The 25,714-nt window shown below is 39.4% G+C and overlaps 1 protein-coding gene, 2 long non-coding RNA genes and 1 other non-coding gene across 4 annotated transcripts; 2 read left to right on the top strand and 2 right to left on the bottom strand.

Annotated features, from left to right (window-relative positions):
• Positions 1–3,391: 3,391 nt before the first annotated feature.
• On the bottom strand, positions 3,392–4,138 carry LOC108252431. The gene is made up of 2 exons (XR_001809515.2): positions 3,947–4,138; positions 3,392–3,539 (listed from the first exon to the last, which is right to left on the bottom strand). It is a non-coding gene; the product is annotated as an uncharacterized LOC108252431 (long non-coding RNA).
• Positions 4,139–12,119: 7,981 nt separating this feature from the next.
• LOC103509505 lies at positions 12,120–12,934 on the bottom strand. Its single transcript, XR_541376.3, has 3 exons — positions 12,830–12,934; positions 12,524–12,600; positions 12,120–12,288 (listed from the first exon to the last, which is right to left on the bottom strand). It is a non-coding gene; the product is annotated as an uncharacterized LOC103509505 (long non-coding RNA).
• Positions 12,935–14,612: 1,678 nt separating this feature from the next.
• On the top strand, positions 14,613–19,741 carry LOC103509510 (cytosolic carboxypeptidase Nna1-like). The gene is made up of 5 exons (XM_008474133.1): positions 14,613–14,624; positions 14,948–15,100; positions 16,403–16,632; positions 17,190–17,336; positions 19,459–19,741. The coding sequence occupies exons 1-5, from the start codon at positions 14,613–14,615 to the stop codon at positions 19,739–19,741; spliced, it is 825 nt and encodes a 274-aa protein (XP_008472355.1).
• Positions 15,909–15,980, top strand: Trnag-ucc. The gene has a single exon. It is a non-coding gene; the product is annotated as a tRNA-Gly (tRNA).
• Positions 19,742–25,714: the final 5,973 nt, after the last annotated feature.

The raw sequence follows: 25,714 nt of genomic DNA, 5'->3' as shown, positions 1-25,714 counted from the left end.
CCATCTTTTCTCGGGCAGCCTGTTTAAAAACTACCGCCTACAGGTCCAAGCTTGCGGGTCGTCACCGTGAAAAACTATTTTCAGCAGTCAAAAAGGCTCTTGAAGTTTAATCTGTACCCCATTGGTCCCCAAAAAAAAAAAAAAAAAAAAAAAAAAAACAAAACAAAACAAAACAAAAAAAAAAACAAAACAAAACAAAACTTCAAAATTCCAAGCCGTTTAAAAGTTACAAGGGGTTCAAGTCCCGCAGTATACCATTAGATCGGGGTTTGAGCATTTTTCAAAACGCACAATCCGCGGTCTGGCATTTCGTGTTTTCCACTCCGCGGAGTGAGCAGTTTAGCCTTCTTTCTCTTGGTGCTCAATGGCCGATTTCGGGAATTTAGCTTTTGCATGAATTCAGTCCGCGAACTGAGCTATTTACAGTAGCTCAATTGCCGAAATTCGGGGAATGAGCATTTTGCATTTTTTACTCCGCGGAGTGAGCTATTTTTTCGCTCATTGAACGAATTCGGAGATTGAGCCTAACATATCCACCAAAATTTCATTTTATTTTTTAGACCCATCTAATATTAGATTTTGTAAACTACCAACTATAAAACCAAACACACTATTGCAATAAAAATTAAATAATTAGACAATTTTCTAACTCAAATATTGTTGGTTTTCTCCTTAATTTATTACAATTATTCTACTAAACTAACTGTCAAAAATACCTCCTCAGCCTTTGCTGAGAGCAAAGAATACCTTTATACATCTTACTTGCAATCAAGTACTTACTAAGATTTTGTAAACTACCAACTATAAAACCAAACACACTATTGCAATAAAAATTAAATAATTAGACAATTTTCTAACTCAAATATTGTTAGTTTTTTCCTTAATTTATTACAATTATTACCTACTAAACTAACTGTCAAAAATACCTCCTCAGCCTTTGCTGAGAGCAAAGAGTACCTGTATACATCTTACTTGCAATCAAGTACTTACTGCGTTCTGTTGAACATGTAGTGGTGTTAAAAGAAAAAGTAAAAAAATCTTTTCCAAAATGAAATTAATTTCAGAAAATAAATGAATTTGAGAGGGGGGGGGATTGATAGAGGGAAAAAATCTTTCCTCACAAAAAGAGGAAAATTTGATCGTGATTTTTCTATTATTATTTTTTCAAGCTCTGCTTGCTTATGTCCGTGGCACAAGCTCTGCTTATACGGATGGGTATACCATTTATAAAAATATAGTATGTTCTGAGAGTTATATCGAAAAACAATAAATGGAAACTTAATAAATTAATTATATTATTATTTTCAAGATTATTTGGAAGATTTTTCATTTCTTAGTCGAAACCGTGGAAAACAAAGTCTTCACTTTCTTCTGCAAATTGATCACTCTTTTCTTTTTCGTTTTCGATTCCTTTTCCTTCGTCATTTTCTCCGCTCTTTCGTCTTCGGAATATTCTGAAAAGAAAAATCGTAGATTAGTAGAACACAGAGAAAACTACTTTTCATTGGTTACTGTTTATTATCTCGGGATCGCGTTCAATCCGTAATCGAGCTGAGTACCTACCTAATAGGAAAATCGTCGATTAATCTCATTCCTGAGATGAACCGTCTTTATTTGAGCGTTGAGTGGTCCAGCGTTCAATCCGTAATCGAGCTGAGTACCTACCTAATAGGAAAATCGTCGATTAATCTCATTCCTGAGATGAACCGTCTTTATTTGAGTGTTGAGTGGTCCAGTGCCAGACTTGCCTAACCCACAAATTTGAAAATTTCGAGTTACCTCCATTAGGAGGAAGTACTAAAAAAGATCTGTTCCCAGCATCGACAACTATGTTTTAAAATAATGTCTGATGCCATAAAACTATGTTGCTGGAATACTTCATTTCAGGGTTTTAAAATTGAGCCCAACTTTAGGTCTCATTAACTCAATTTGAAGAAACTGAGGGTTAGGCAAGTCTGGCACCGGACCACTCATTTATAACATTTGGAATAAAAAACAGTCGGTGACGGAAAACATATTCTCAAAAGACACCCAAAGCAGTGTCCACACATAGTCGACGACTTTGATCGTTATGTTGTCGAGGCAGTGTACGTTTTCAGTCGATATCGATCGACGGCGTCGTGTGGACACATCTTTACAATTCTAGAGATAGAGCGATCAGTGTGTGAACTATGAAATGTGAACTGTGAATGGATCTCGTTCTTATAATATAAGATTACCAGAAACACAGTTTTGAATTTTGGCATTTTCAATTCAACTTTTCCCCCACTTCTCTTCAATTTTAAGCAAATTTTATTATAACTACTGGGGAAATTAGGGTTTGAAAGAGTTCCTTAAGGCCAGCCACTCACTGTCAGGTAGACCTGACAGGCGGACCTGGTCAGGTGTACCTGATAGTGAGTGGCTGGCCCAAGGGGAAAAGTCCCCCCGCACCCTTGGGCGGGGGTTTTCCTTGAGGCATGGTCGTTCATGTCACCCATCCATTTAGTGGTCTTGCTCGGCGTAGCTCAACAAAAACGAACCGGAAATTAGCCTATAACCTTCACGGGAGTGCAAGCAATAAGTTGACAAAGTTTCATAGCAATCGGATGAGCGGTTTGGCCAGGCATAAAGTTCCAACAAACACACACACACACATACACAAACATTCATTTTTAGCCCGTCCTTCCTTTATTATTACGACAGTAATAAAAAAAGGAATAAGGGACGGGCTATTGTATTCGCTTCGGTGTCGTCTGTCTGTCAGTCTGTTTGTCTGTCCCCATAGAAAAGGACTTATCCAAACCTAGCCGACCTATATATCAAATTAAAGGTATTTTTACCAGGAACACGAAAGTGTTGGTGCAAATTTTGTCCGAAAAACAAAAAAGCCAAAAAAACCAAAAAAACTGGTTTTTGGGGGATTTTTTTCACATTTTCTCACACAGATGTTCTTGTCATCCTGAGAACAACAGACTTTTCCTGTCTGATTCAGCGTCTGGATTAAGGTTTCTCATTGACAGTGGCGCTGATGTATCCGTGATGCCTCCGTCTCGGGCTGACAAGAAGTGCAAGTCGGATGTTAGTTTGTTTGCTGCAAATGGTTCGAAAATACCAACCTACGGTAAACGCCTCAAATGGATGGGTGACTTAAAAGGAATAAAGGGAGAACGGGCTCTAGTCTTGATTTTAAATCATTACATGACAGTAAAATCAAAAATCAAGTCAAAAATAATAAACTGAATATTTAAAAAAATAGGTAGGTGCATAGGTACTGATTTTCTTTAACCACGATCGAATAAACTACGGGCTAAAAAATTCCCGGAGGGACGGGCCGACGGGCCCAGCTTGTTATATATTAGATTAACATTTATTAAAGTATGGTATCAAAATTAATTTCACCATTTAAGTCTTACTTTATCGATTTTGTTTTCCACTTTTGCTTCTTGTTTAAATTTGAACTGTCCTCGGTTCCAGGTGGATTTTGCTTATCTTTACATCGCCATAGACCTAAGAAAGTGGATGTCTTTGCCTCGAACGTAGATTTTCGAGAGAAGGATCTGAAATTGAATGAACATGACCATTTTCATATGTATTTTATCATTAAGAAAGTAAAAAAAAATAGTTTGATCTTAATTTTACACCTTGGTCTTCCTCTTGCTCAATTATTTTATATCGCTACTGGGATTCGAACCTAGGGCTGTCTAGGGCCGGTCATTCACTAGACCTGACAGGTCGCCTGAGAGACTTATTATTGCTGCCATACACTATCAGGCAGACCTGACAGGTGTACTATGGCCGGCCTAGGATTACTGCCATCAAAAATATTTCTTCTTATAAGAACTTTGTTGTTTGTTATAAGTTCAGTTCTTCACATGAGAAGTTTGTGAAATTTATCAAACAGAAAAAAACAGCAACAACACAACACCCAGCCAGACTTCTGATTTAGGATTTAGCTAAAAGATACCTAAGCAATGTTTCATGGGCGGGGATATTAGACTCGGAACTCCAGGACTGGTGCTTGTGAATACAATCCTTACAATAATCCGAGACTGAAGTAACCCCAGTCCACAACTTCTGTCTGAACGACACCGAATGCTGCAAGATAGATTTGGTCTTCTTTGCCTCGCTGTTGATTGCGTCATATCTGAAACGATAAGAACTGAACGATACTAATTGCGAACAGAATGTTTAGAATCGTGTCAGGTAGAAAAAAGGTGACTTACGAATGGTCCACACACTTTTGAAAAAAGTACCTACATACCTATAATACCTAGTTGCAAATATTTAGATTTTTTGATGAAAGGTGCTCTTACAAATTGTTAATAATTTGCGAATTTGGGTAGTTACAGATAAAGTGCCCGAAGGATTTTCACAAGTTAAGCAGGAAAATATTTTAGCTTCTTTGCCTCGCTGTTGATTGCGTCATATCTGAAACGATAAGAACTGAACGATACTAATTGCGAACAGAATGTTTAGAATCGTGTCGGGTAGAAAAAGGTGACTTACGAATGGTCCACACACTTTTGAAAAAAGTACCTACATACCTATAATAGTTGCAAATATTTAGATTTTTTGATGAAAGGTGCTCTTATAAATTGTTAATAATTTGCGAATTTGGGTAGTTACAGATAAAGTGCCGGAAGGATTTTCACAAGTTAAGCAGGAAAATATTTTAGTGTATAGGGTTCGGTAAAGTTAAAAAAAAAAATATTTTTACAAATGAAGGACAGAAAGGATAGCAACTTCCTAGAAAATTCTTAGCAAGATATCAACTTCCTCGCAATAAAATAATTAATATGTTCATCTTTTTACAAATTTTCGCACCGAGTACCTATGCCAATCGGTCGTTCTGTTCGCAAGTATTATTCAGCCGAAAAAAATATTTTTACAAATGAAGGACAGAAAGGATAGCAACTTCCTAGAAAATTCTTAGCAAGATATCAACTTCCTCGCAATAAAATTATTAATATGTTCATCTTTTTACAAATTTTCGCACCGAGTACCTATGCCATTCGGTCGTTCTGTTCGCAAGTATTATTCAGCCCAATTGAGTTACATTCCAATCCTATTCCATATTCCTGATTCTGTAGCAGGTTCAAAATGTAAACCTAGCTCCAATCGTGCCGTGACCTCATTATAGTTGTCTTCACGGCGAACTTTTAGTGACAAATTCCTTAAATAGCCAACGGCGATAACAGGCTGCACTAGTTAGGATCGCTCAAGTGAAGCAACGTTGTGCGAGGTGCTTACTTGGACGGGTGACCGCCTACGCAGTGCTTTACTCGAGACCATTCCAATAGTGTTTCCCTTTGAGAGCCAAAGACTCCAGGGATGTACTTATTGTATAATTTTATGTCGGTACTAGTTAGGATCGCTCAAGTGAAGCAACGTTGTGCGAGGTGCTTACTTGGACGGGTGACCGCCTACGCAGTGCTTTACTCGAGACCATCCCAATAGTGTTTCCGTTTGAGAGCCAAAGACTCCAGGGATGTACTTATTGTATAATTTTATGTCGGTCCACATATTTTAAAGATACAAACCTAGTTAGTGAGTGGGACTTGATGATATTTGTCTTTCGTATTTTTTCTGGACTTCGTTTTATCTGGTAGTATAACTCCCTAGCAGCACTGTCCTCTGAGAAAAGCGGTGGTTCTATACCATCCGTCCCGGACTGAAAAAATAAATAATAATAAATTTTTCGTTTTATCTGGTAGTATAACTCCCTAGCAGCACTGTCCTCTGAGAAAAGCGGTGGTTCTATACCATCCGTCCCGGACTGAAAAAAATAAATAATTAGATAAAATATTAATAAATAGGTAAATAAACAAGAGGTAGAGACAATGTATGATGAGAGGGGGAGGGTGTATATGAACATTATGAACAATGAAAATATTGTATGTATAAAAAAAAAGAACACCTGAGAATGAAGGATAATTCCTACCAAAAAGGTTTGCAGAATTCTCACGTCTTTTTTTTACATTTTCACTTGGTCTGAAGAGAGGGCATAAGTTTTTCCATACCTGTGCAGATGTGACGATCAATTCAGGTGGCATGTTTCCACACGTTTTGATGCTTCCTGGAAAGAAGGAAAAGGAACTTTTGATGTAAGAAACACCTTTGAGACAAGGAAAACTTTATTCCAGGAAAAATAGCTCCAGGGAGTTCCAGTAGTGAGAAGTTCAAACTAATCTGACTGTAGGTATTTCTGACCTTAGGCCAACACCAATGGAAAAAGGTAAAAAAAACTACCTTATTCATTTTCTCACGAAGGTGTCGAACGTACCTTTGAAAAAGTCCTCAGCAGTCTTGGATTTCCTGGTTTTCACGTTAGGTAAATAAACAAGAGGTAGAGACAATGTATGATGAGAGGGGGAGGGTGTATATGAACATTATGAACAATGAAAATATTGTATGTATAGAAAAAAAGAGCACCTGAGAATGAAGGATAATTCCTACCAAAAAGGTTTGCAGAATTCTCACGTCTTTTTTTACATGTTCACTTGGTCTGAAGAGAGGGCATAAGTTTTTCCATACCTGTGCAGATGTGACAATCAATTCAGGTGGCATGTTTCCACACGTTTTGATGCTTCCTGAAAAGAAGGAAAAGGAACTTTTGATGTAAGGAACACCTTTGAGACAAGGAAAACTTTATTCCAGGAATAATAGCTCCAGGGAGTTCCAGTAGTGAGAAGTTCAAACTAACTATGTACCTAATCTGACTGTAGGTATTTCGGACCTTAGGCCAACACCAATGGAAAAAGGTAAAAAAAACTACCTTATTCCTTTTCTCACGAAGGTGTCGAACGTAGTCTTAACATTGTACCACATACAATTGTATATTTGTTCAAATAAAATTGATTGATTGATTGATTGATTGATTGATACCTTTGAAATAGTCCTCAGCAGTCTTGGATTTTCTGGTTTTCACGTTGCTGGTTTCATCTTCACTTTCCAAATCCGTTGTAACTTCCGCGTCCAAATCTATAACAGCTTGATGAATCTGAAGAAAATCGAACGAGGTGATTTTAGTATTTTGACAATATTTTGAATTAAATTAAAAATTAAATTTTTTCTTTTATAATCAATATATTTAAATAAATAAGAAATATATTTATTTTCATCTGGCTGTTCCATATCTCTCTTAAATAACTTTCTTTATTTTTATCTTTTGCTCAAACGGTCAGTCCGATTTCCGTCTGAAATCAGGCAAAACTGTTTTTCAACTTGTCCGGGAAATGCGGAAGTTTTGTCATCTAGTGAGTCTAGTCTCTAGTCGAATTCACCTTGTAAGTGTTAGTAATAGATTTCCAGTTGGTAAGTACCCCTTTACCGTCACCAAATGGTCTAGTAATCTAGGTCAACTTACATGCATTGTTTTCCTAGCTACTGGAGGTGATGAAGAAATATTGCATGGCCACTCTCTCTTTGGAGATTCGTGCTGGAAAAGAAAGTAAAATTAACAGAGATTGCCTTTAATAATATCTTTGCGCCTAGTATTACCAGAAACAGAGTTTTGAATTTTGGCATTTTCAACTCAACTTTTCCCCCACTTTTCTTCAATTTTAAGCAAATTTTATTATAACCACTGGGGAAATTAGGGCTTGAAAGAGTCCCTTAAGGCCAGCCACTCACTATCAGGTAGACCTGACAGGCGGACCTGGTCAGGTGTACCTGATAGTGAGTGACTGGCCTAAGGGACAATGTCCCACCGTACCTTGGTGCGAGGTTTTGATTCCGAAGGGATTGTCAAATTTGGAGTGGAAAGTGGTCGATTTGGCAGTGTTCTGGAATATTGGGTACTTAAATGATCTTCGTCCTTACAAGCCTCATCTTCACTACTACTGTCACCTTCGTCACTGTGGAGGAAGAAATAAAAATGAAAGAAATAAAAATGAAAGAAATAAACCATGGATTCAGTGCATGAAAATGAAGAAGAAAGGAGAAGAAAAAGAAAGAAAAGAAGAAGAAGAAAAACAGTCACGCGCCGCCATCACAGAGGTCATCCCTCTCAACAAGATTTCTTCATTCATAAAAACCATTTCAAGGTCGAAAATACTACAAATTTACTACGAAGGGCGTCACGTGCTATGATGTTTCCTTGGAGGGTGGCATTGACCCAGCTTGAGTTTGGTGTTGTGGGATTTTTTCCCACAGTTTTCATGATTTTTTTTTTTTTTTTTCGATTAGGCGCTTTAACACTTATGATGGTAAGGTCGTTCAAAATTTATATGACTTTGACATTACGTCAAAAACTTATTTCACACATTGACTGCTCAAAAATATTTTCCTGTTTTTACCTACACGCTCAAAAAAATAGAGAACTTCTCTCCCGCCAATCTCAGTTGTCCTAGAAATCGTAGCTTAACCAAGGGTAAATCGGTGTTGAAATAGGCAGCCATACTTTGTGAGGGGTTCAAAATACACTTAAAAGTAGTATTGTAATAAGAATCATTAATTCTATCAATGTCCTGCTCTCTGAGATTATTACCCAATTTATCCCAATTTATCCACCAAGAGGTAATTATTATAGGTAGATCCTGCTTTTCAGCTCTAGGTTCTAGCTCAGTTCAAAACAGTTCCAATTTAAAGAGATATTTAAGGCCTCTTCCGTAAAGGCTATGTCTACGCTAAAGAGATTATTGTATTTTTTGTCTGCTTGCTCCTCTCCCGGTTCTAGCTCAGTTCAAAACAGTTCCAATTTAAAGAGATATTTAAGGCCTCTTCCGTAAAGGCTATGTCTACGCTAAAGAGATTATTATACTTTTTGTCTGGTTGCTCCTCTCCTTATAAGAGAAGAGTGCAATTATCACTGCGACCTTTATAGATCTATTGTGACCACAGCTAAAAAGATAGAAGTAGGCTTAATTCAGTTAAGGCCTCTAACTTTTGTGAGTTAAGGCCTCTAACTCTCGTCTTTATCATCAGAAAAAGCGTTTGTTTTACAACTCAATGTACATTGTACACAAATACAATCAATTACATACAAAGGGCGAAATTATTGCCTGAGGCAATTTCTACCATTCAAATTCGGGGGCACGGTTGGTCCAGTGGTAACGCGCTTGCTTGCCATGCAGAAGGTCCCGGGTTCGAATCCCACCATCGACAAAAATTTGTACTCGTTTTTCGATCTACACTCTTTCCCTACCCGACGCTCTTCCGATCTCGACAAAAATTTGTACTCGTTTTTCGATTGCAAATATTTCAACGGGTTACTTTCTGGTGTTCCACAACTCAATGTACATTGTACACAAATACAATCAATTACATACAAAGGGCGAAATTATTGCCTGAGGCAATTTCTACCATTCAAATTCAACCCTGTCCACTGGTCCCTTTTGATTTTATCAGGAAAGCCCTCTCTTTTTCGCCGTTCCCTCTCGTTTCCCGTACCTTACTCGGGTCTTCATCGCAGAAGTCCAGCAGGGTTTCGCAGAACGCGCGTCCAATCATCTCAAAATCTTGCGTCGAGAAATGCGTGTCTGTCCGGTTGCCCAAAGTTGATCCTCCAAACGACGCCTCCATAGTGTAGCTATTCATTATACCCATCATCCACACCACGACGCGACTAGTGCCCTCTTTGGACCTTTGGATGCGAAACTTGCAGTTCTCAAAAGAAAACTGAAGCAAAAGATGAGGGGGGTGATTTTTGGTTAAGAGGACCTTCGTTATCTCCAAAATTGAAAGAAGGAGGAAGAGGAGAATCAGGAGGATAAGATGGAGAAGAAGAAGGAGGAGGAGGAGGAGGAGGAGAAGAAGAAGAAGAAGAAGAAGAAAAGAGGAGCAGGAAGAAGACGAAGGAGAGTAATTGTAACCTCCTTAACCTGACTGTTAGAGCTCTATCATAATGTGGTAATTTTTACTACAACAGGTTTACAGGATTCTCTTAAATAGGTTCATCCACCCAATCAGGATAAAGTTTAATGGCTCGATCGGGATTTGAACCCAAGAGGGCACTTAACAGGTGAGCGTGGAATGTACCGCTTTACGGTCGGATTTCTTTGATGATTATATTAATGGAGGAGTTGCAAATGGGAAAATATTATTAATAAAAGGTCGATTCCTACGTAAAAAGTTGGGAAAAATCCAAATCTGAGGTCAAAACTTCGAAAAAGTAACTTTAAAAGGTCGAAAATTCAATTTTTAATTGCTGTTCTAATGAAAAAGTTCAAAGAGTTGTGACGTCAGATGTCAAAATGCGCAGAAACGTTTGCGCACAAACAAACGAAGCGGGAGTCATGAATTATCACGTCATCGCCTACGGGAGCGTATGCCGTGACGTCAAACTTCACGATTTACCGGTATACGACACAGACCACAAGCGTCCAATGTAGCAGTTGTTTCATCGCTACGAAATAAAAACGGCGGTGAAACACTCATCTTTAAAAAACCTAAAAAAAAAAAATTCAACCCTGTCTACTGGTCCCTTTTGATTTTATCAGGAAAGCCCTCTATTTTTCGCCGTTCCCTCTCATTTCCCGTACCTTACTCGGGTCTTCATCGCAGAAATCCAGCAGGGTTTCGCAGAACGCGCGTCCAATCATCTCAAAATCTTGCGTCGAGAAATGCGTGTCTGTCCGGTTGCCCAAAGTTGATCCTCCAAACGACGCCTCCATAGTGTAGCTATTCATTATGCCCATCATCCACACCACGACGCGACTAGTGCCCTCTTTTGATCTTTGGATGCGAAACTTGCAGTTCTCAAAAGAAAACTGAAGCAAAAGATGAGGGTGATTTTTGGTTAAGAGGACCTTCGTTATCTCCAAAATTGAAAAGAAGGAGGAAGAGGAGAATCAGGAGGATAAGATGGAGAAGGAGGAGGAGGAGGATAAGATGGAGAAGAAGAAGAAAAGAGGAGCAGGAAGAAGACGAAGGAGAATAATTGTAACCTCCTTAACCTGACTGTTAGAGCTCTATCATAATGTGGTAATTTTTACTAGATTTAACGCTATTTACAACAGGTTTACAGGATTCTCTTAAATAGGTTCATCCACCCAATCAGGATAAAGTTTAATAGCTCGGTCGGGATTTGAACCCAAGAGGGCACTTAACAGGTGAGCATGGAATGTACCGCTTTACGGTCGGATTAAAAGGAAGGAAGAAGAAACGTCTATTTTTCATTTTATTTTTAAACATATGCAATAAATTTCTTTGATGATTTTACTAATTGTCTAAACTGTAGGTATAACTGTCTGCAATTGTGGCCACTAAGGAGGGGTTCAAGCATACCTTGTCTGCGGCATTCTTATGCAGCATAAGCGGGAAGACTTGTTCCTGTAAGCGTTTATCAAGAAACTGTTTGTTTTCACAACCATAAATGAACACGTTGTGTTTTCTGGAATGGGCGTGGAGATCACAGTACATTATCACTCCGCATTCTTCCATCAGCCTGAAACAGAATAATAATAATAATAATAATAATAATAATAATAAAAGAGTGGAGGTATCAATTACAGCATCCAATCCTCACTGCTGTAATTGAAGACTGAAAAATTAGATAATTGGTGGATGTGTCCATTTCACTATCCATTTCTCACTTCTGGAACTAGTGCAACTGAAGAATGAAAACTATAGAAAATTAGTGGATGTCCCAATTTCACCATCCATTTCTCACTGCTGTAACTGGAACAAGCAGGGCCCGTCCCTCCGTAGTTTATTCGATGCTTATTTATACTGCTCGCATAGGACTGAAAAGTCCCTTTACTCCAGCAGTAGGCTACTACTATTATTGTGGTCAAATTATATTGAGGATAAAATTCCATACCTCGGCTGGGATTGAACCCACGCCCTCCTGTTTACCAGGCGAGCGCCTTGACCACTACACCACCGAGGTAGGTACAGAATAGAATAGAATATTTACATTTTCCTTTCGGAAATGGAAACGATCCCGTTGGTGCGTCATCTTGGATTCCTATGGTTTAGTACAGGCGCTACCACGCCAAAAGAGGGGAAACGAGCTTCAGAAGAGTTGAAATTCGGAAAGGAAAACAGATACCTAGCTGGTTTAATGTGGTTGAAAAAGCTTGAGACCTAGGTCTCTAGATTTCCGCCACTTGAGCTCAAACTGGGTGACAGATCATCTGTGAGACGCTCTGAGCGTGAGAGGCCATTATTAGGTAATTCGGCTGACTTACGGCAAATATTGAGATCGTTATGGTACAGTTCGAGACAGGGAGGGATGGACTGATTGAAGTCCAGGGACTGACTAGACCTCTCAGTGGTGTGGTTGTAGGAGAGACCGCGGAGATGAAAGTAGTACACAGTGCCGACTTGTAGGTCCCGAACTTCATAGGAGTTGTCCACATCAGGCTGAAAACAATAGTAAACTAGTATCTAGTAGGACTATTTGCATGACACTTGACACAGAAGGAAAAGAAACCCAAAGTCCCTTGCTAAAGAAATAGCATAGGTTGAGTTTCAAAGGCATCTACTCATAAAATCTGTAGCCAAAATATAAACCTAAAAGCAATCAACATAAGGCTGATTGAGCGGCTGACGACGTGAAGGCAAAAGGCGAAGAAGAAAGCGGTCGAGTGGATCTTACCTTACTAAGTTTAATATGGCAAGGGCTGCCTTGTTCTATGTTGTGCCAATAGAAAAGATCAAATCTGCAAAACTCATCTGAAACCATATGAAACAGAATAAGTGTTTGTAAACAGTTTATAAGCAGTTACTGCTCGATTAGGACTGAAAAGTCCCTATAGCTATAAGTCACAGCAGTAGGCTACAATGGCTACTACATGCTACAAATAACAAAGGTAACAAATTAATTATCATATCATTTCAAACTACGCCACTTTTTTGTACAAGCTGAACAAAAATCAATATCCAGTAGGTACTTCGAACTTACCAGTTGATGGAGTCCAGGAAAACTTTAACCCGACTGTCCGGTTTGGATAAATTTGGATGGACTTGTTGTGTAGCCTGGGGGTGGTTAGAATGTAATATGAATCTGAGGACCAAGAATATAATAAGGGGTTGAACCAATTAGATTGCAGGAAATCCTTACATTGTTGCAATTCAGGTAAAGGTCTATTTTTGATAAACTCTCTCTTCTAAAATGCAGAGGTAGCTCTAAGTTCAGAGGTTGGATTCCAGAACAGGTAAGGTGGATATCGCCTTACCTGACTTTGTTTCACTGTCGGAGGAAGCACTGTGCAATATACCTTCCCCTTTTAAAGATTCTCTACCATTACACATGTGACATGTTTGGCAACAATGCCTATTTTTTTGCTGCCACATTGATCTGGACACACTATAGGTACATCTTTTTACATCAGCCGTACACCGGGATGATAGTCCCTAGCCATGTTTGATTGGCTCAACCGGAAGCGCAGTCAACAAAGCGTGAGGACTTATCTTGTTCTGAACCCTTTGAAAAACTGCCAGCTAGCCACGCTGGTCAGGGTCAGCTGTTCACCTTCCTGCATGTTTATAGTCCCACAGCTAGACACTAGTCTACTCTCTGTTGAAAGTCCCCTATAGCCAGTCACTTCGGAGCTAGACACAGTTATTCGGTAATCTGTAAAAATCACTCACAAACCAGACCAATCTGGACTTATCATTTTCAAAAACAATATAATATATCGCTGAATTTTATCAAAACCGGACAAACCTTTCGAGAATCATCGCGAAACAAGCAGAAGCTCAAACTAAATGGAAAATCCTCAGTAGGAGGGTTGCACACACAGACACACACTCGTTTTGGACGACCAATTTTTTACCGGTCGTCCAAATTCCAATAGTGACCGGCACCGATCACCGGTCGGCGTGTGTGCAAGGTCCCATTCCGACGTGTGCTTCACTATTGGAATTTGGACGACCGGTAAAAAATCGGTCGTCCAAAACCGGTGTGTGTGCAACGGGCCGTAGGTAGCATAAAATTGGTATCTACTTCTACAGTCGACAAAAAAACTTACTTTGGGTACATCAACTAGACTAGGGGCAGTGACGGTTAGATAGTAAACGCTGTTTCCAGCCAACGATCGACACAACAATCGTAACGACGAAAACGTTGACTTCACCGGATGGTTTTGCAACTTGAGTAGATAGTCTTGTAGGTCGGAGTACGTGTAGGGATAGCAATGGGCTAAGTAGACTTCATCATCATCATAGGGCAGTGTCAGGTTAAATGATAAAGTATACGTAGCGTCCTCAACGGATTCACCATTACTGAAACAGAAAGGATTCATCCTTTGGTATTGGTATAGGTAGGGCCAACGGTTTTAATAAACACCCTTTGTCATTGCGACCTGATTAGAACTTTTGTGACATAAGATTCATCCTTGGGTCTCACTTTAGTGGTTTTGGGGGTCCCGGGGATTTAAATATTGGAATGTGTTGTCCACTAATGGAGTAAATAAGGTCAGCCACTCACTATCAGGTAGACCTGATCAGGTGTACCTGTCAGGTCTACCTGATAGTGAGTGGCCTAAGAAAATCAACGCTTTTGGTCATACCGTCTTGGTAGCGTAGTGGTCAATTGTTTGGTTGGTAATCAAGAGGTCGTGGGTTGGAATCCTAGCTAAGGCATGGAACTCTTTACCGTAACGGTCGTACACCCTCTCATTGAATGTTTTTTTTCTTTGCGTTCGACGGGGGATTGAAGTGACGGAAGTCTTGTCACGTTGACCATGGCATGTATGGTAATTGGTCCTGCTTAATTCCATACACAAAAAGCCCAATCTGAGGCTTAGGTGTAGGGGCAAACAGCCCTAAAGGATGGGTCTTGCTTCTACGAATGGTAATCGGCTTAGGTGTTAGGGGTAAACACCTAAAGATGGTTTAAGCTTCTACGAATGGTAATCGGGTACTCTCTTGGTAAATCCCTGAAACTTACCTCAAATCGTCGGACCCGATAGGTGGCGCCAGTTACCAGAAAAGTCCAGAAGACCAAGGTACAACGGGGGCCAAGGTACGACTAGACACCCTACTTTTACGTCGCTCATTCTGAAATTCTCTTTCACAGGTTATAGAAGACCGAGTCCATCATATCGAATACAATCCACCTTATCCTGAGGAATATTACATGGTAACAGGAAGAGAGATCCAGCCTAATCCTGTGGGAGAAGAGGCGGGCACTGTCGTTTTCCAGTATTACCCTATGAGCGCTGTCAATTACGTACGTATGAATAAAATAAAATGTTTACTTCAGGCCCGGGTCTACAGATTCACGTTCATGTGTTTCTCAACCAATGTGTTAAACAATACAGTAGGGTTTGAATTGAATTCAATTTGAGAATGTTCGGAGACTATAATATATGCCTGAACATTCTCCAATCATGCTCAGAGATTAACAACCGTTTCAACGTGATCCCCTAGTCCCGGGCTTCCGTTAATTGTATACTCATTGGGGCATATTTTTTTCCTACGACTCTCCCGAAGGACTTTTATGCCAAAATTTCATCAATATTAGACAACCCGTCCGAAAGTGATCGTGAAACAAACAGACCAACGGACAGACTAAACGAAAAATCGTCGAGCTGGTGTCCAAACATAGTCGATTGACGTCGACTGAAACCGATCGACCTTGAGAACATAGATTCACCTCTTCACCTCGTCGATCGACGAGGACTCAGCTTTAAGAGCTCAACTCGGTCTTTCAAAAAGATAATGTAGGTATTGTAGGTCCATATTCCTAGGTAATGTCTGAGGTTGTGGTTATGTACCGGGTTGAGTTGAGACAGGATATTGTTTCTACAGTTTGGCATGGGAGTGGTAACTTAAAAGCAAGGCAAGTTTACCAACCTTGCCTATCTCAACCCGATACATAACCACGATGGATGTACACTTTGTACAGGTAATAGGTAGAGGTACCTATTGTGCGATTTGTATTGCCTATTGCATTCTCTAAACGGGAGAAAGGAGGAATACAATCTCGTTAGACTAGATTTAAATAAACTCTCTTTACGATCCCATCTCGTCAACGTGCGATGGTGGTGTAATGGTCAGCATAGTTGCCTTCCAAGCAGTTGATCCGGGTTCGATTCCCGGCCATCGCACAATTTTTTGTCGCTTACATGTCACATTCCGTACTGATAATTAGAAGATGTGCCGCGTCGCACGATGGTCGTAAGTAGGTACTTCAATAATTATTGTAAGAGAAGAGTAGATGTTTTTTTTTTTTTTAAAAAAAAAAAAAAAAAACATCTACCTACCTTGATAGAATGATAGAGGGAAATTAGGGTTTTTCGTCCCAAAATTGGAGAGAGAAGGAAGACAGGATAGGAGAAAGCCAGCCGCGAACGAACATTATCCCATCAGGATAAAATTCGCCCTGGGCGGGAATGGAACCCGCAGCCTAGCGCTTACAAGGCAGACGCGCTACCAACCAAGCTAACTAGGCTGGCACTCTGAGGTTTAGGGCCACTGCCCCAAAAGATGGGCTAGTCTTATACGAATCTATCCCTTGTTCCTTTTTCAGTTTAGCCGATCCTGTGTGGGAGGCAACCGATTTTTCGTGTCCAACTTCCAGAGCGAAAAATCGAACGATCTGCGGTTCGAATCCCGATTCGAGTCCGGAAATTTGGCGAAAGCTGTGAAGATCTCGGATAACTATTACGAGCTTTATTTGAGGACGGACCTGTACACCAATAGACACATGCAGTGGTTTTACTTTCGTATTAATAACACGAGAGCCAACGTGTATTATAGGTAATTAATTGATTGGTCGAAAGATTGGTCTGGCCATCCAGAGAGGAAATGCTGCATGCATCCTAAGGTCTCTACCGGAGGGGAGAAATTTATTTTTAAATAGAATTATTTCAATTATTTGATTAAACATTAACCATTAACCATGTTATAGGTAACTCAGTAACTGTGCACTGTATACCTACTACAAATAATTACATTTTAGGTAGGTAACCTTTTTAGGCTTGAACGCTAGAGGTCCTGGGTTCAATGCCCAGGAGGGTCGAAGTTTTCTCGGCTCTGTACTTGTTTTTGGCGGTACACTCAGCCTCGAGAGGACAATTGAGTTGCTGCTTTAATCGAGTAGCGACCAGTGGCGGCATTCCCAGTGTAAAAGAATAGCTGTAAAGTAGGCACTTTGAGCAAGTAGGTATAAGTACCTAGTGTTTATTTAGACTGTCAGATTAGAACAAGTTGTTCCATCATACTAACAATTTAATAGAGCCCCTGTAATGTAACATGTAACCTATAATGATGCTTTTAGAAATTTGTCATCTTAAGACGTCTTTGTTGTGTTTCAGATTCTCCATAGTAAACTTGTCGAAATCGGAAAGCTTATACAGTGTCGGTATGAAACCGTTGATGTATTCGACAAAAGAGGCGGAGCTTAATAAAATAGGATGGAGAAGATGCGGCGAGAACATCACCTATTTTCGAAACGATTTGAGGTAAGTTTCAGGGATTTACCAAGAGAGTACCCGATTACCATTCGTAGAAGCTTAAACCATCTTTAGGTGTTTACCCCTAACACCTAAGCCGATTACCATTCGTAGAAGCAAGACCCATCATTTAGGTGTTTACCCTTGACACCTAAGCCGATTACCATTCGTAGAAGCAAGACCCATCATTTAGGTGTTTACCCCTAACACCTAAGCCGATTACCATTCGTAGAAGCAAGACCCATCATTTAGGTGTTTACCCCTAACACCTAAGCCGATTACCATTCGTAGAAGCAAGACCCATCATTTAGGTGTTTACCCCTAACACCTAAGCCGATTACCATTCGTAGAAGCAAGACCCATCATTTAGGTGTTTACCCCTAACACCTAAGCCGATTACCATTCGTAGAAGCAAGACCCATCATTTAGGTGTTTACCCCTAACACCTAAGCCGATTACCATTCGTAGAAGCAAGACCCATCATTTAGGTGTTTACCCCTAACACCTAAGCCGATTACCATTCGTAGAAGCAAGACCCATCATTTAGGTGTTTACCCCTAACACCTAAGCCGATTACCATTCGTAGAAGCAAGACCCATCATTTAGGTGTTTACCCCTAACACCTAAGCCGATTACCATTCGTAGAAGCAAGACCCATCATTTAGGTGTTTACCCCTAACACCTAAGCCGATTACCATTCGTAGAAGCAAGACCCATCATTTAGGTGTTTACCCCTAACACCTAAGCCGATTACCATTCGTAGAAGCAAGACCCATCATTTAGGTGTTTACCCCTAACACCTAAGCCGATTACCATTCGTAGAAGCAAGACCCATCATTTAGGTGTTTACCCCTAACACCTAAGCCGATTACCATTCGTAGAAGCAAGACCCATCATTTAGGTGTTTACCCCTAACACCTAAGCCGATTACCATTCGTAGAAGCAAGACCCATCATTTAGGTGTTTACCCCTAACACCTAAGCCGATTACCATTCGTAGAAGCAAGACCCATCATTTAGGTGTTTACCCCTAACACCTAAGCCGATTACCATTCGTAGAAGCAAGACCCATCATTTAGGTGTTTACCCCTAACACCTAAGCCGATTACCATTCGTAGAAGCAAGACCCATCATTTAGGTGTTTACCCCTAACACCTAAGCCGATTACCATTCGTAGAAGCAAGACCCATCATTTAGGTGTTTACCCCTAACACCTAAGCCGATTACCATTCGTAGAAGCAAGACCCATCATTTAGGTGTTTACCCCTAACACCTAAGCCGATTACCATTCGTAGAAGCAAGACCCATCATTTAGGTGTTTACCCCTAACACCTAAGCCGATTACCATTCGTAGAAGCAAGACCCATCATTTAGGTGTTTACCCCTAACACCTAAGCCGATTACCATTCGTAGAAGCAAGACCCATCATTTAGGTGTTTACCCCTAACACCTAAGCCGATTACCATTCGTAGAAGCAAGACCCATCATTTAGGTGTTTACCCCTAACACCTAAGCCGATTACCATTCGTAGAAGCAAGACCCATCATTTAGGTGTTTACCCCTAACACCTAAGCCGATTACCATTCGTAGAAGCAAGACCCATCATTTAGGTGTTTACCCCTAACACCTAAGCCGATTACCATTCGTAGAAGCAAGACCCATCATTTAGGTGTTTACCCCTAACACCTAAGCCGATTACCATTCGTAATATAGTGTGTCCAGATCAATGTGACAGCAAAAAAAATAGGCATTGTTGCCAAACATGTCACATGTGCAATGGTAGAGAATCTCTAAAAGGGGAAGCCATTTTGCACAGTGCTTCTCCGACAGTGAAACAAAGTCAGGTAAGGCGATATCCACCTTACCTGTTCTGGAATCCAACCTCTGAACTTAGAGCTATAGACCTTTACCTGAATTGCAACAATGTAAGGATTTCCTGCAATCTGATTGGTTCCTTCATTTTGGGTTGATGACTCATTGCTGTCACATTGATCTGATTGAACTATAGGTATTTTCTTTATTCTGCAATTCTTCTTCTTCTTTCTTCTTCTTCTTCTTCTTCTTCTTCTTCTTGTGCCGTCTCCGAATTCTGCCATTACCATTCGGATAATTATTCTTCTACTTTCACAGAGAAAGAAAGCCATCGTGATCACCAGCCGCGTTCATCCAGGAGAGACGCCATCTTCCTGGATGATGAAAGGGTTCATGGATTTCCTCACTGGAGACTCAGCACAGGCCAAGGAATTACGGGAGAAATTCATATTCAAGCTCATTCCTATGCTTAATCCCGATGGGGTGATAGTGGGCAATAACCGGTGCTCTCTAACGGGGAGGGATTTGAACCGACAGTATAGAACGGTCATTAGGGAGACCTACCCGCCTGTGTGGCATACGAAGCTGTTGATACGAAGGTAAGAGAGAGAGAGAGAGGTAGTGTCCATATTATGGTCAATCGTCATCGATTGAATAACTATAAACTTCTTTTTCTTTTGGTCGTAGGTAGCTATGACGTAAAACAAAGGTAAATAATAAATAAATAATTGGGTATGTATTCAAGTATCTACTTGTAGGTGGAAATAAAAAGCCACAAACCACTGGCTTTACAAATTGTATGAACGCCGCGTAAATATTTGGATATGCAATATGCAATAATATAGAAGTACTTGTGGAGAATGGAGAGATATATATAATAGTCTTCTCGGCGTAGCTTAACATAGGTGACGCTAAAACCGGTCTTAAAATAACGACTGAAGTGTTATCTAAAACTTTCTCGCTTTGGGTTTATAGGTCGTCGCGACAAATTTCAAGATCAGAGCTCATTTGTGTGAGAAAATGTGAAAAAAAATTCCCCAAAAACCAGTTTTTTTTCGCTTTTTCGTTTTCTGGACAAAATTTGCACCAACACTTTCGTGTTCCTGGTAAAAATACCTTTAATTTGATATATAGGTCGGCTAGGTTTGGATAAGTCCTTTTCTATGGGGACAGACAAACAGACTGACAGACAGACGACACCGAAGCGAATACAATAGCCCGTCCCTTATTCCTTTTTTTATTACTGTCGTAATAATAAAGGAAGGACGGGCTAAAAATGAATGTTTGTGTACCGTCCCTTATTCCTTTTTTTATTACTGTCGTAATAATAAAGGAAGGACGGGCTAAAAATGAATGTTTGTGTATGTGTGTGTGTGTGTGTGTGTGTTTGTTGGAACTTTATGCCTGGCCAAACCGCTCATCCGATTGCTATGAAACTTTGTCAACTTATTGCTTGCACTCCCGTGAAGGTTATAGGCTAATTTCCGGTTCGTTTTTGTTGAGCTACGCCGAGCAAGACCACTAAATGGATGGGTGACATGAACGACCATGCCTCAAGGATTTACTAGCAGAAATCCGGAGCGAAGCAACGGGTTTCGGCTAGTACAAAATAATAAAATGTTGAAAATACGGGGTTAGCTAATTCGCTTCTCAGAATCGACGAAAAAAATTTGCATATTAATTTTGAATTTTTGATAACAAATATTTCAACGGGTTACTTCTGGTGTTCTTGTTTTGACCTAGAACCTAATTCATGTTTTCATTCTTTTTAGGAAAACTAAAAAGAAGCCCGTGCAAAGCAGCACAGGGAAGATGCGATTTCGCAAGTCGGGAATAGTGACCACAGCTACAATGCATTCCAAACAAGAACCAGGTAAGGTATTGAAGATTTTGTAGAAAATAAGAATTGTAAAGCTGTGTCCACACGACGCCGTCGATCGATATCGACTGAAACCGTACACTGCCTCGACAACACAACGATCAACGTCGTCGACTATGTGTGGACACTCCTTTGGGTGTCTTTTGAGAATATGTTTTCCGTCGCCGACTGTTTTTATTCAAAATGTTATAAATGAGTGGTCCGGTGCCAGACTTGCCTAACCCTCAGTTTCTTCAAATTGAGATAATGAGACCTAAAGTTGGGCCAAAATTTAAAACCCTGAAATGAAGTATTCCAGCAACATAGTATTTCATGTCATCAGACATTTGGAAACATAGTTGTCGATGCTGGGAACAGATCTTTTTTAGTACTTCCTCCTAATGGAGGTAGCAAAGGCCTCCTTAAATAAATAAGGTAGTATTAGCCGACAGTATAAATAAGATATATTAAATAAATAAAAATAATTAAATAGATTCAATCATGAAAAAAACTGTGGGGAAAAATCCCACAACACCAAACTCAAGCTGGGCCAATGCCCCCCTCCAAGGAAACATCATAGCACGTGACGCCCTTCGTAGTAAATTTGTAGTATTTTCGACCTTGAAATGGTTTTTATGAATGAAGAAATCTTGTTGAGAGGGATGACCTCTGTGATGGCGGCGCGCGACTGTTTTTTTCTTCTTCTTTTCTTTCTTTTTCTTCTCCTTTCTTCTTCATTTTCATTCACTGAATCGATGTTTTATTTCTTTAAGTAAATTTGTAGTATTTTCGACCTTGAAATGGTTTTTATGAATGAAGAAATCTTGTTGAGAGGGATGACCTCTGTGATGGCGGCGCGTGACTGTTTTTCTTCTTCTTCTTTTCTTTCTTTTTCTTCTCCTTTCTTCTTCATTTTCATGCACTGAATCCATGGTTTATTTCTTTCATTTTTATTTCTTCCTCCACAGTGACGAAGGTGACAGTAGTAGTGAAGATGAGGCTTGTAAGGACGAAGATCATTTAAGTGCCCAATATTCCAGAACACTGCCAAATCGACCACTTTCCACTCCAAATTTGACAATCCCTTCGGAATCAAAACCTCGCACCAAGGTACGGTGGGACATTGTCCCTTAGGCCAGTCACTCACTATCAGGTACACCTGACCAGGTCCGCCTGTCAGGTCTACCTGATAGTGAGTGGCTGGCCTTAAGGGACTCTTTCAAGCCCTAATTTCCCCAGTGGTTATAATAAAATTTGCTTAAAATTGAAGAAAAGTGGGGGAAAAGTTGAGTTGAAAATGCCAAAATTCAAAACTCTGTTTCTGGTAATACTAGGCGCAAAGATATTATTAAAGGCAATCTCTGTTAATTTTACTTTCTTTTCCAGCACGAATCTCCAAAGAGAGAGTGGCCATGCAATATTTCTTCATCACCTCCAGTAGCTAGGAAAACAATGCATGTAAGTTGACCTAGATTACTAGACCATTTGGTGACGGTAAAGGGGTACTTACCAACTGGAAATCTATTACTAACACTTACAAGGTGAATTCGACTAGAGACTAGACTCACTAGATGACAAAACTTCCGCATTTCCCGGACAAGTTGAAAAACAGTTTTGCCTGATTTCAGACGGAAATCGGACTGACCGTTTGAGCAAAAGATAAAAATAAAGAAAGTTATTTAAGAGAGATATGGAACATTAAAATTATGCCAATAACATTAATAGAAAAAATTAAAAAAATCAAAAAGTGATTTTGGGGGCCAAGGTACAACCAGGCACCCTACAGGAAAACCCTTAAAGGCAATTAATTCTCCTTATGGATGAATTGGATGATTCTTTTCTGCATAATACTGCCCACTTTAACTGTTGATTTTAAATTCCAAAGCAATAGCAAGGTCGCTTTTATCGCTGCTAACGTTAATATGTAACTTAACTGTCCATTTTGCAATAAAATAATAAATTTCAATTTAATCTAATTGTTAATTATTGTTTAATGTTTATTTAGGGGCGAATCCAATAATGAAGCACGGTTCATTAAGATACATCATTAAATCTTGACCCAAAATACTCAATTCGAATTAAATTTTAATGAAGGACACATTTAGAAAACTGAAACGCCGCGCCGCTAAAATTATCCACCGTCATTATGGGAATTGGCTTACGTGAAATGTAAAAATTTGGAGGTAGGTATCAATGGGAACCTAGGTTGGGATGTATCACCTACCTACTAAATACTTAAGTTGTAAACAGTAGAAAACGCTCGCCCGGTAAACAGGAAAGCAAGGGTGTGGATGCTCCAAATTTTTGGAGCCTGGCCTACAGTAAAGGGGAAAAATTGATCCTCTAGGGAGGCCCGAAATACGGCCCTGAAAGGGGACCATGCCTATGTCACCGCCACGGAAAGTAAGGAGGGGTTGTTGCCTGAAACAATCTCTACTTTCCTAGTTAGATTGGAGGGTAGCGCATCTGCCTTATAAGCTCTAGGTCGCGGGTTCGATTCCAGCTCGGGAAGGACTTTATCCTAAAGAGATAAGGTTCGTTCTCGGAACGGCTGGCTTTCTCCTACCCTGGCCTTCTTTCGATTGCGGGACGGGACGATAAGAACTCAGCAGTTACAGTTCCCTCTATTAAACCTTTGAAAAAAAAATCTACATTTTTACCTGACATTCCACGGGCCATCTCGCAGACTGTTGAGCGCAATCGATCTCCTTAGGCAAATTGAGTAAGTCTTTTGGCTCTCGCAGTCGGGCGATCGGCTTGAAAGTTCGCTTGTCAGAATAGATTTCCACCTGCTTGTTTTTCAGCGTGTTCTGAAGAAAATTACTCAGGTAGGATCCTGAAAGGAAAGGCAGAGGTTGAAATACCAAATTTCAAGACCTTATATTACTTCTAGTACTTATAAAAAGAAAGTAATAATACTCTAATATATCTACTCAAATAGCTCCAATATCTACTTAAAAAGCTCAGAAGCTCATGATACCACAATCATTTTTTAGCCCCTTTTTCTGATCTTTTAGGGCTACTACTTTTACTAGGGGAATAATAAAATTTAGATGGGTATGGAGATAATAAAAAGAGGTCCTGGCCTAGCGAAAATCGATGTTGTAATTTATTTCTCCGATAGGTCTAGTCAGTTGGCAAAGCATGAAGCATGTAAAAAAGCAATTATTCAAAGGCAACAATTTGTCGTGAGTTCGATCTTCAGTAATAGGATCAATTTTTTGTAATACCTATTTAATTTTGAAAATTAATCAAAACCAAGGAATCTGTCATGGAAAAACCGGTGTACTAGTCCTGGATAAAATGATAAGCAAGGCAAGAAGAAAAGAAGGAAATACAACTCTGTATGATAACTGAAACAGCCCAAAATGTCAAAAAATTGTTTTAGTAGCCCAAAATGTCAAAAATAGCCAAAAAATCCAAGTAAATAAAAGAAATACCTGAAGACAAATCACCACAAAGGAGCCCCCCATCTAAAGGAAACATGTCCATTTCAAACAATTCAAAGTACAAAAGGAAGTCGAAAAATGTAATCGCGGAAGAATTTTGCGAGCCCTACTAACATCTAACTTCTAGACACGAAATTGACTATGAACAAACTTCAACTGTGACATCCTTCTAGACAAGTTTTTCTATCTCTCCCTCTTCTGTCGTGCTTTTTTTACTTTCTTTATCGATTCAAAACCTATTTAAAGAAGGTCGCTAGCTATTTACCTACTTTGGAATGGATCTAACCATCATCAAACGCGATGGTCGGGTTGTGAACGTCAAGAGATATCGAATGAGTTTTTGAGGAGCAGAAGGGATCGGGTAGTATTAAAGATAACCACTTTAGGTGAGTCGGCCACTGCCTCTATACCATTTGAGCCAAAAAGTAGGGGCTAAGGCTAGAGTTTTTTTTTTTTTTACATTTGAAAATAGGGGAGAACACTTCCTTATCACGAGTGACTTTTTACCTATTTAGGTAGGTAATGAGAAAAAGGTTTTTCAATATCACATAGGAGGTATATATAGGTACCTAAACTGCTTACGGCTATTTCCACATCAGGAAAAGAATTTTCTACAGAAGGCAGGCAGTTTGTAGCTCAAGAATAAAATCGCCTGTACAGTTTTATATTATTATTTACTACCTGTTAGCTACTTAATTTATTATTACCTATTAGGTACTAATATCTTTTCTTTTCTTACCTTTTCCCATTCGTAACTCGTCCCGCTATTCCATTCCAATGGTGGGTATGGATGTCAAATTCCTCAGACATTAAGATTTCTACCTTTCAAACAATTATTTTTCTTTTTTTTCTAGAAAAAGTACTTAATCTACATTAATAGTCAAATTCTGAAACAAAAATTATCGTACATTTTATTAAGTCAACAATTTTTTTTAATGATTTTAGGTACTTTTTTTAATCTGGTCATGGGAGTCTATGAGGATTTATAGACAAACAACTAAAAGCTTCTTTTTTAGAAATTTAAACCCTGATTTTTTTTAATCGTTTGTTTTTTTTTTTTTTTTTTTTTTAAAATTTTTTTTTTTTTTTTTTTTTTTTTTTTTTTTTTTTTTTTTCACTGGAAAATAGGTAGGTAGGTATTAAATAGACTTTTCAATAGGTGGGAAGTTTTCAAATTTCGTAAGCTGAGAGAAAGTCACTTACAAATTATGGCAGTATTAATATTTTCCATATTTTGTGTTCGCGGGAAAATGTTTATTATCTGTTGGC

The sequence above is a fragment of the Diaphorina citri genome, unplaced genomic scaffold (genome assembly GCF_000475195.1).
Source record: "Diaphorina citri unplaced genomic scaffold, Diaci psyllid genome assembly version 1.1 scaffold505, whole genome shotgun sequence".
Taxonomy (NCBI): domain Eukaryota; kingdom Metazoa; phylum Arthropoda; class Insecta; order Hemiptera; family Psyllidae; genus Diaphorina; species Diaphorina citri.
Note: the sequence above shows the minus strand (reverse complement) of the source record. Positions and strands in the feature narration are given on the sequence as shown.

What these genes read in the sequence shown, in the direction of transcription:
- LOC103509510 (XM_008474133.1), top strand. An exon ending in AGAGCCAACGTGTATTATAG is followed by an intron (nt 16,633 to 17,189) that starts GTAATTAATTGA and finishes GTTGTGTTTCAG; the next exon opens with ATTCTCCATAGTAAACTTGT. An exon ending in TATTTTCGAAACGATTTGAG is followed by an intron (nt 17,337 to 19,458) that starts GTAAGTTTCAGG and finishes ACTTTCACAGAG; the next exon opens with AAAGAAAGCCATCGTGATCA.